The sequence below is a fragment of the Labrus bergylta genome, chromosome 16 (assembly GCF_963930695.1).
Source record: "Labrus bergylta chromosome 16, fLabBer1.1, whole genome shotgun sequence".
Lineage (NCBI taxonomy): Eukaryota > Metazoa > Chordata > Actinopteri > Labriformes > Labridae > Labrus > Labrus bergylta.
The window spans coordinates 833312-844148 of record NC_089210.1 but is presented as its reverse complement, the minus strand read 5'-3'; the positions used below and the strand labels follow the sequence as shown (position 1 = coordinate 844148).

General features: G+C 44.3%; 1 protein-coding gene across 1 annotated transcript in view; it reads right to left on the bottom strand.

Moving 5' to 3' along the window:
• Nucleotides 1–10837, bottom strand: part of LOC110001500 (RNA binding protein fox-1 homolog 2) — a 48183-nt gene that overhangs the window by 14930 nt on the left and 22416 nt on the right. Inside the window, 4 exon segments of the mRNA XM_065964442.1 lie at nucleotides 5248–5340; nucleotides 5587–5640; nucleotides 6940–7112; nucleotides 7333–7536. Coding sequence (XP_065820514.1) covers nucleotides 5248–5340; nucleotides 5587–5640; nucleotides 6940–7112; nucleotides 7333–7536 — 524 coding nt within the window.

Below are 10837 nucleotides of genomic sequence, written 5' to 3'. Positions count from 1 at the left end.
ATGTATTTTATTAACAGTGAAAACACATGGAAAATAAACTACCTGTTTGTGAATTTAAAAAGTAATATTATAAAATAAAAATGTTCCTTATATACAATAAAAGAGAGAGATGAGGAGCAGACAGTCAGTCATCATCAGTGAGAAGAGACAAAGGAGACCTGGCACCTCTGTAACGTTATTTTAATGGGGTGGGGGTGTCACTTAGTTGTGATTCAACTCTGTGACATTCAGATTGAATGACACAGAGGCATAAATATCGCGGCTTGAAACGGCGGTCTGAATAAGGCTTCTATCTATCGGACACCTGATCGGATCGGTGCATCCCATCCTTTATCCCGAAAATCTAAATTACTTAGAGACTGTATGCAGAAACAACTAATCTGTTTGGAGGAAAAAAAACACAGAAGAGAAGAAAAGAAGAAAGAATAACAGGATGTTGGAACAACGCACCCCCCCCCCCCCCCAAGAGCAGCAGAGTTGGTTAAACGCTGTCTGGGTTTACGTCGGTCAGAGGACGAGGATATTTAACAAGTGACAAACTCCCTGACAGAAAAGAGAGTGTGTGTGTGTTTAGAGAGGGTTTAAAGTCCCGTTTCACCAAAAACTAAAAGAAGAACAAAAAAAAACATCCAAACAAAAAGTGATGAAAGAAAAACAGAAACGAGGACAAACTCGACTGGCATCAAGTGATTGAAAGGACGAGGAAGAGACAGAACATGGAGCGAGACAAAAACGGAAAAAAGACGACTTTCTCCCTTTCTCTTTCTCTCCCTTACACACACACACACACACACACACACACACACACACAAGTCCTGGTCGTGTCATGCAGAAACACAAAGCAGGAGGAAGCCTTCATCTCGGGCTGCCGCCTGTCCAACATCTCACACACTCACGATGGAAATGATGCAGAGGAAACTCAGGCAAAAAGGTTTTTGTAACGTTCGAACGATTTAGAAGGCCACAGCGAGCCGCAGGCCGACTGCGTCCCGTCGACGAGTGTGTGCTGGTCAGGCATGCAGAACCACAGGCGCAGCTTCATCTTATCCTTCTGACCGCACACTGTCATCCATGCAGTGATTATAATGACACTCTCTAACCACAAGCCCTCCATCCCTGTGCACACACACACACACACACACACCTTCAAATGTCTGACTAAAACTCTGCGCTGTGCAGGAGCCGTCACTTCACCCCGACACTGCAGCCACATAAACAACACTCGACCTCAGAGCAGGACTTAGTGAAGGAGAGTGTCAGCATGGTCTCTGAGCTGCCCAGCAGCCAAAAAACATGTCGATGCAAGAATGGAAATATTAAAGATGGACACCTTTACACTACAGAACGACACAGGAGGTCTCTGATAGCTGAAGCAAGCAGGTTCTGCAGGAGGACAAATGGAGCATGACTCTTCATATCACGTGTTGAGGTTATGTCATGCTCAATCTCAGCAGCATAGCATGAGCAGAATTATTTCAATTAAAAAGTCTTTCTATGTGATTTTTCACACTTAAATGTAGAAATCAAGAATATCCTCTGAAAATAACTCTGTGAGTCATGACTGTCTACAATGGGTGTAACACCCGAGTCCCACTGTCTGTGATGTTTTCAGAGTTTTCAGAGTCCTATCTTCACTTTGTTTACATCGCCGGGACGGCCGGCTGACTCCTCCCCTCGTGTATAAAAGTTGTTTAATTGAGGGACTAGAGAAAAGAAGAATAACATACTGTACTCACTGCTTAACTGTGTTTCTAGATCACGCTCATTTCAGGTCAATTTACATGCAGTGTGAAGATACCAGCAGAATAAAGATCGCTAGCATTAGCATGCTAACACAACAATGCAGCGCAAGTTGTCTTGGTTTCATGCTGGTGCTCAAGGGCGACATCTGCTGGATCAAAACATCACATATAAAGCCTTTAAGATCTTAAGGTTTTTATTTGTGTGATATTAAAATTGGGGTTTCAACATTTTATGATCATGTGCAGTTCCTTTATTCTTTATTGCATGTGTTCAAAGTGTGATGACGATGAAATTGGGATTTGTTGTGCAGCCGTTGGAGCAATCCTGTACTGCATGTTTTTGTGTTTTTGCATTTGAAAGAAGAACGCAGAGTCTGCAGACCGAGACGAATGTCTTCATCACTGGAGAAGAGTTTCGGCTGCACAGCAGAGACCATGCAGAGACCCTGATGCACCTCATGCACAGCCAATAACTGCAGCATAACAACGATGTGTATGAAGATTGCTTTTTTTGTAAGGATGTCCAACAGACTAACACAAGTTGATGAGAGCCAAAATGTCAGGAATGAGGACAGCTTCACCGTTTCTGTTAGAGCACCAAACAGTGAGAGAAACAGCCATGAGAGGGAGGGGGGTGTACCGAGGTGTATGAGTAAAGAACATCTTATAAAACACGCTCTCACACCTATACATGGGCCTCTAACAGCTATGTATAGAATGAAGGAGGGAAGAGGTGGGATCACAGAGAAGCAGGTTGAGACAAAGTGAACTGAAGTTGGACCACTTACATGAAAACACCGCTCAGGAGACTGACTTCTTCAAAGCGCAGAGTTTTAATCCAGATAAAGACAAGTAGAGTTCAACTTAAAAACACATAAATTCTCTTTCTGTTCAAACGGCTACATGCATGCACACTACGAGCAGCTACAGCTACGAGGACAACTACCAATCAACTCCCATTTGGCATGCATGCACCAAAGAAGAAGTGTCAGCGATCCAGTTAAATACAGCAGCGTAAATCATTCAATCCAAATAAGACTCCTACAAATCTACGAGGCACCCAGCTGCAGCTAGCTCCATGCTAAGTGAACCTCACATTGCCAAAAACATTTTCAACAAAAAGTCATGCAAGAAAAAAAACATCTAGATTCTGCAGTGCTGCCTCAGTCAGGCGACATACTCCCACCATAAAATACCAAAACACATGCAAACTTCTGCTACGTCAACTTAAATCATGCCAGTGGAAAACACAACAACACAAGAGCCAGATCTTATTGTATAACCACGGTATACAGTCGGCCTGGATTTCAGAGCTTCTGAATCAGTATGCATGTATATCATCAGCCATCATCTCTGTGAAAACATTCAACAAACTCTGAAATGATACGACCAGTGAAAGCAGCAGCTGCAGGAAAGAGAGCATCGCCTCCAATAGAAATGTTCAGCCTCCTCTCCTCGGCTGAGGGGAATCTATAAACACACATCCGCCATTTGTCCCGCACCAGAAGCCCATGCACCGTGAACAGACAGAGACACACGCTCTACACACTCCTGCTGTTGGCCCACCATGCAGCTGAGACAGGACTCGCTACAGACCGACACCACGACGAGTACAACATGCAGCGTGAGGCCTGAGAACAAAAGCTCGCTGATTGACTGACGACATGCACGACTCGGGAGGAAAAGATCAGGTTAAAGCAACACTTGATGTCGACTGAACACAAGGGCAGGACTGATGCAGGGTACTGATTGGCTGCATCAGTGTGGGTTCAGCTTGCTGATTGGCTGATTGAAGGTGGAGGTGGGTGGAGGGAGTGTGCTGTATCAGTGAATGCAGGTGGCTGTCTTTCATTCACACCGTAGAGAGAGTATTAAAGTAAAAAAAAAAAAAAAGGGTCCAGCCAGCCTCATCCATCATGCAGGAAGTGAGACACACACACACACACACACACACACACACACACACACACACACACACACACACACACACACACACACACACACACACACACACACACACACACACACACACACACACACACACACACACACACACACACACACACACACACACACACACACACACACACACACACACACACACACACACACACACACACACACACACACACACAGTAAGCCCATGCAGAAATCCTGGCTTACAGCAGCTACAGATCCAACATGAACCGATTGAAACCCCCAGTTAAGAAAAAACACTCGTAAAAGACATGCTTCATATAAAAAAAATTAAAAATCACATCAAATGAAATCAAAACAACCGGAAACCACACAGACTTTCAATCTTGAGGACACAGATCTTTTGTCAGACTTCCACAGTGTGTGAACATGCGTCGGTGTCGCTGTGATTCCCAGCATGCTGCTGTTTTTTGCACCAAGAGCCATAAGCATGTCACAACCACTCAGCTGCAGCACGGAGAGAGAGGGGGGACTTGGCAGGATTTCTACACTCAGGAGGAGAATCACAGCATCTGACAACAGTCTGCCATGCATCATCCCCTCCTGACCTCCTGTGCACAAACATCCAACCAATCAGTGCAGAAAAAGTGGAAACACATCGGTGTGGCTATGAGTTGCACATCAGTGGGAAAACAAAGGTTAAGATGCATCAGCTTAAAGGGACAGCGCAGGATTGTTTTAAAGTGAGGTAATATGGAGGAACCTGATCCATAGTGACAGTACTACAGAAGGTAAAATGGCCCTTTATGTGGAGAAGCAGGCTGGAGTGCTGACAGTGCGGGAAAGGAGCAGCAGGTCGGACTTGAACCCGAACCCGGGCCGCCCGCTTGGAGGACTATAACATTGCTACATGCATGTGTGAACAAGGAGGATTTTAGGGGCAGTCCTCGAGAAATTCTCTAGAAATATGTGAAACTGCTTTATCACTTTTCAAGATTAAAATTTCTTTATTGCATCAAGCTGATTCATGACGACGTGTAACCCGATCAAGAGAACCTCAACTTAAATTGCTATGAGTTCAAGGAGTGCCCCTTTCTTCGCATTGTTAAAATTTAAAATCATTTTTTAAAGATGTCAAACTCTGTTTTTCTGCAGCTTCTCGTTCAGCAGTGAACAGCTGAGCTTTCATGTCACTTTCTCCACACAAAGGTCCATCCTGATACTCTGGTAAGTTCCTCTCTACGACCCCATTACAAAATAAAGTCCACAGTGTCCCTTTAATGTGAAAAAAATGCTGCAGAAAAATACCCAGCATGCCTTATGTTGTGTTCTTGCACCCCCCAAATCATTCCCCTTGAAATAAAAACTGAACAAAAACAAAAGATCTATCAAAAGAACTATCTTTATTTAATCAAGAAAAACACACAGCAGAGGACCAGAGAGTGGGGGGGGGGGGGGGCATATCACTACGGGGAGGATGGGAGCGAGCTGGCAGTCAGTGATCAAGCAGAGTTACGATGGTCGTACGGAGAGCAGACAGAAGAGAGAGAGAGAGAGAGCGAGAGAGAGAGAGAGAGAGGAAAATTACCTCAATCTTACGACCTTCCACCAGCGTGCCGTGCAGCTTTTCTCTGGCTTTCTCTGCGTCTGCGCTGGTCTCAAATGTCACAAAGCCAAAACCCTGCGGTGCACGGCAGAGGTTAGAGAGAGAGAGAGAGAGAGAGAGAGAGAGAGAGAGAGGGACACGTCATGAGGGATTGTTAAAGGAGAGAGAGGATCATCTGTGAATCTGAAAACATCAGGCTGCACATCAGAGATAACTTGAGTTAAAAAACAATGATTTCTTAAGTTTAAAGGTGTCATCGTTACAGAGAAACATTGAGCAGACTGAGATTACCAGAAAACAAATCATCAAATGTGTTCTCACCTTTGAACCTCTCTCATTGAAGATTATCTCGACATCCAGAATCTTCCCAAATTGCTGCAAAAAAATAAGAAAAAAAAAGAGAAGAAATTAGCAAAGACATCGTTCAGTTCAATCTGTGTTTCCCTCTGGATGATGGCCTCTGTAAAAACCTCTAAAAAAGTCAGAAACTTCTGGAACACTGTTTAATATCTGGGCGAGTAACGTCTCCAGTTTCTCTGCTCGGCTGCAGAATCGGATGTTCAACAGGTCAACTACATTTACCAAAGCAGCGAGGCGGCCTCTCCACTCGGACTGCAGGAGTTGACTTTTAAATTCCATGTTGTATATTATTCAAAATAAATAACTACCCAACTAGACAGGTGAATAAACTCCATCTTCTTGCTGTGCTTCCTTAAAAAAATATCCATCCACCCATCCATTATCTAAACCGCTTTTCCAGTTCAGGGTCGCGGGGGGGCTGTGAGGGGACAGCACCACCGTGCAGCCCTCTATTAACAAAGTCTTTGTGGTATTGTTTAAAGCTCCTTTCACACATACACTGCACGGCCAGACATTTCCAGAAAGTGTCCAGATGAGCTTCACGCAGACTGCCTGACCAGCTCCCTAAAAATGTCCGCTGTTTGAATTCAACAGAAGAAAATTCCTCTCTTGTGGGGTGATGATGATGTTTGGGAAACCAGAAGAGTCTGTCTACTCGCCGTTATATTGAATATTTTCTACTGATAATATGTCTACACTCCTGCACTTTAACTTACGTATCACTGATTGCACAGCTCTGGACAGCTCCCTATGTCAATACTGTTCATTTACAACTCTGTTTATTTGCACATTTACATCGACCTCCAGCAAAGTATGTTGTATTTAATCTTTTCATATTTAAGACTAGAAGTAATGCTAAGTTAAATCCTGGATGTATATATTCTCATTCTTAGTTTTGATATTTTTAGTACTCATTTACTTTGTATTTAATATTATATTGTGTTTATTTTCTAATATTGTGTGTTTGGACAACAAACACCACAATTTCCCAGTTTGGGATCAATAAAGTCATTCTATTCTATTCTAAGAGAGCAGGGGTGTTGTTTGCATTCAACACTCAAAAGGTGGTGAAATTAACGTGCTGCTGGGTTTAAATTTGAATATATTTTGTACTTTAAAGTCTTGTGTGTGGCTGAATTATCTTCTTCATGCTCTGTTGTTATGTTTCTTGTGTGACGTAACACCGACTGACCACTAGGTGTCACTATTGCACAAAAGACAACATCCGTCATTAACCTGTTTCTTTCTCTCTGTGCCTGTCCACTCTGATTTATTGATCCCATTAAAAAAATAAATGGGGCTCCCGCAGCTTACCCCGAACATCTGCCTGAGGTCGGGGTCCCGGAAGCGGAAGGGGATGTTTGAGACGTGGAGGCGTTTCGGGGTCCCTTTGGCCTCTGAGGGGTCGTCCGCCGAGCCGACTGATCCCGTGCCTCCTGAACTGCACTGCACGCCCACCTCGCCCTGGGACACCTCATCTGCTTTACCTGTAGGGGGGGGGGGGGGTGAGGGAGGGGAGCAGGTTGAAGGTCAGATACAGGAGGAGTTATGGGGGTTAAGGGTCGAGGTTTGCAGACTAATGAGCTTACATGTATAAAAACAAATTTTAATGCAACATTTAAAGTGAAGCTCTACAACTTTCTGGACTCTTCTTCCAGCCTCAGATAATCCCACAGATTACCTGGACTATCACACAACAATGGGCGCTTACGTTGTTGATGGTGGGGGGAGTTGTGCTGGCTCCGTTTGCACCGGCCCCTACGTCCGCGGTCCCCTGGCCCCCAGCACCAAACATGGCCCCGGGGACAAACTCCGTCCCTGGCAGCCCGTTCTGAGGAGGCGGCGGAGGGGGGAACGCTGAGAAGGGTGGGGCCACCAAACCCTCCTGTCCTCCTGTCGAATCTGAGAGCCCTGCAGCGGTAACGGGGGAGGGAGGGGGGAGGAGGAAAAGAAGAAGAGGGTGAGTTATTTGCATTCACTGAGATTTTCTGCGTAGTTGTGGCGTCCTGATGGAGGCAGAATGAGGGAGTACAAATCCTGACTATTACATTTCACACTCTCTCTCTTTTTTTTTTTTTTTTACCACTCCCCCTCTCCTCCCCCCTCCCTCCCCCTCCTCCATATCTCTGACAGGCATGTGTTTTCAGTCTCAGACCGAGCATGAAATATTTACTGCAAACACATCTATTATTAAGAGTCAGAAAACTGGATACACACACAGAGATGCTTATGGATGGGATGGTCACACAAAGACGTAAACACAAACCGTGCCGCCATGTGACATGTTTACCAGCCGCTCTCTCTGAGTTTTTTATTTTATTTCCTTCAGCAGTCACCCGTCGAGTCTTTTCTCCCCGCACGGTTACAGCTCCATCAGCAGCAGCATCATCTACAGCTTCTTTATGGCTGCGTAACTGCTGCTCCGACACACAGACACACACACACACACACACACACACACACACAGCTTATCTCGTGTGTGTGTGTGTGTGTGTGTGTGTGTGTGTGTGTGTGTGTGTGTGTGTGTGTGTGTGTGTGTGTGTGTGGGGGGGGTGACTCTGCGGTATTGCTTGCTTCAATCTTTTCACACACTCAAGGACATTCTTGGAGGGAGTTTAACTAAGTCATTTTAAGACAGAGAGAAGAGGAAAGGGAAGAAAAGTGAGCTCCTCTCACACATGAACTCTGGACAATTTCAGGACATTGAGGTCCTGATCCAGGTCTTCAGGTTTTTCCTTTACACACATGTACCACACAGCGGAGACGGTCTGTGTCAGACAGGCTCTTAAGACCAGCTCTCAGGAAGTATCAATATATGTATTTGAAGCTGCATCAAAAATGCTTGATAGTAGTTTTTTTTTTACTAGTCATGTTGGAAATAAACCTTTACACCCCCCCCCCAACCCCCATGTGGCAGGCAGCTCTGTGAAATGTACTCCCCAAACCTAAAGCCTACTCATATTTTGCGCTGTCACTCTGCATCTTCAGCTGAGAAAGTTTAGATGTTTTAAACTTATATGCACACTCAAAAAACCGTCCAGCAGCAGCCCAGAGGAGCGCCCGGCTAGCTCGCTGCACCAGAGGAAAACAGCGCCGCGTCTCAGTGTGATCGGGGCCTGAGACAGCGTGCACGAGTTTACACAGTATCAGATAAGTTAGGGGACTTAGGTCTGAGTAAAACCTTTGACAACCTTACAAGAAAGTAAGAGAGAGAGGACGAGACAAAGGTAGAGTTAGAAAAAGTGTGTTTGGGGTCAAGCTGCTCCTTCCTGATCAGGCCCAGCAGCCCCGACCCCGTGGGCTGATCTGAGCGGGTGACGCCTGGAGACACTCGGTCTCTCTGCAGCCCTTTAATTAGCCGGCGAAACTAAGCACCCGGCTCTTCTTCCTCTCTCTGTTCCTCTCTAATCCTAAAGCCTCTCTCTGCTCACCCTTCTTCTGCAGTGTGGACGGCAGCGGCTGTAAACGAGCAGCTGAGGCTTTTAAAAAAAAAAAAAAAAAGGGGCCCATCTGTGAGACAGACACTTTACTGGGGTCTGAGCCCAACAGAGAGAGGAGGCATCAGAGAGGGTTTCAGACAAACCAGGAACTGAAAAAATCTGGGAAAGTTGTCCTGTACCACCCTCTCTGTGACGTGTGTTTGAAAGAATCTCTAATCTGTGATTGTGTTCTGCATCCTCTCCGGTTTTTCTGTCACCGAATGATTAAAGGAGGCGTCAGACTCGGTTTAAAATTCATTGGTTGGACCTAAATCCATCCCCGGCTGAGCGTACTTCTTGTCGGGGCATGTGAGTGCGTAAACATGCAGGAGCCTGTGTTCAGCCACTGAAGGGTGTGTCCTGTAGGCATGTTCCTGCCCCGGCTTTAGTCATACTCGCCCAAAAAAGGAGAGAGGAGAGAGAGTGAGAGGAGAGAAGTGGGACAAAGGAAAGAGAGGGAGACGCTCTGTGTCACTGGGCAAGAGACGAGCAGAGCTGGTTGATGTTTCAGAAACAGGAAGAAGACAGACCCATGATTTATTCTCTTTCTGTTTCTGGGGATCACAGCGGGCAGAAACGTGCAGAGTTCAATCAATCAAGGGATTTAGAAAGAGACCTACTTTTTTTCATTTTAAAACTATTAATTTTACTTTGAAGCAAAACAAATTCAGGTGCTCTCCTTTCAGCCTATTGCAAAGTCAGATTTGATTTGAACATGAAGTAAACTACAATTAGCTCAATGATTGTCAACAAAAAAGTGCATTGGTGGCACACTGTCATATTTCTCTTTTAGTTACGATTCTCTTATTATTCTTGTAATGTTCAGTATTGTAAATATTTGGAGTATTAACAGCAGATCAAACGATTTAAGAACATTTCAAAAGACATCAAACGTCACACTGAAGGTTCAGACGTGTTTTATGAGCAGTTTAGAGTTTTTAATAAGAGCAGTGAGGGTGATGTGCAGACAGAGGAGCACTCAGTTGATGTTAACAGACATCAGTTGCGTGCTGACTCACAGGCACACACAGACAGAGCTAATTTAGAGAGAAATACAATGCACGGAAACTAGTTAAACGGCAAACCGTTAAAACCGCAATTCACAAGTCAGTGTTGAACCGTGGATGGTGTACCGAACTGTTCAATAATTTATTGAGAATCGTTGCATGCCTACTAAACATGCACAGGACACTTGGAAAACACACTAGAGCATAGAAAACCAGAAAAAGCATAATATGGGACCTTTAAAACTAATTTATTCAGTCTGGCTTTTATATAGTGCTTTATATAAATTCAAATCCTAACACTATTGTTTTGTCTTTTTTATCCTACTACAATTTTAAATATTGTTCTCCTATGTATTAATTTTAATATCTTATTCTTTTTATGTGTCGTATTTTATTTTTTCATTTTTTTATAGATATTTTTTTTAATTCTTATTGGTGTGCATTAGTCTCTCAATGATTTTATAAACTACTTTTTTGTCAATAACTTTTCTGCACTCTTGTAAAGCACTTTGAACTGCAATTTAATTTGTCTGAAAGGTGCTGTATAAACAAAGTTTGATTGATTGATTGATTGATTGATTGATTGATTGATTGATTGATCAGGGGTGGAACGTCTACTCCCCACCGTGCGTTAACTGCTGCATGCATGGCGTGGCGGGGACGTAAGTATTCTGCCTTCAGATGGCACATTAGGAGGGATAATCACTATCTGCTAACACCGATATC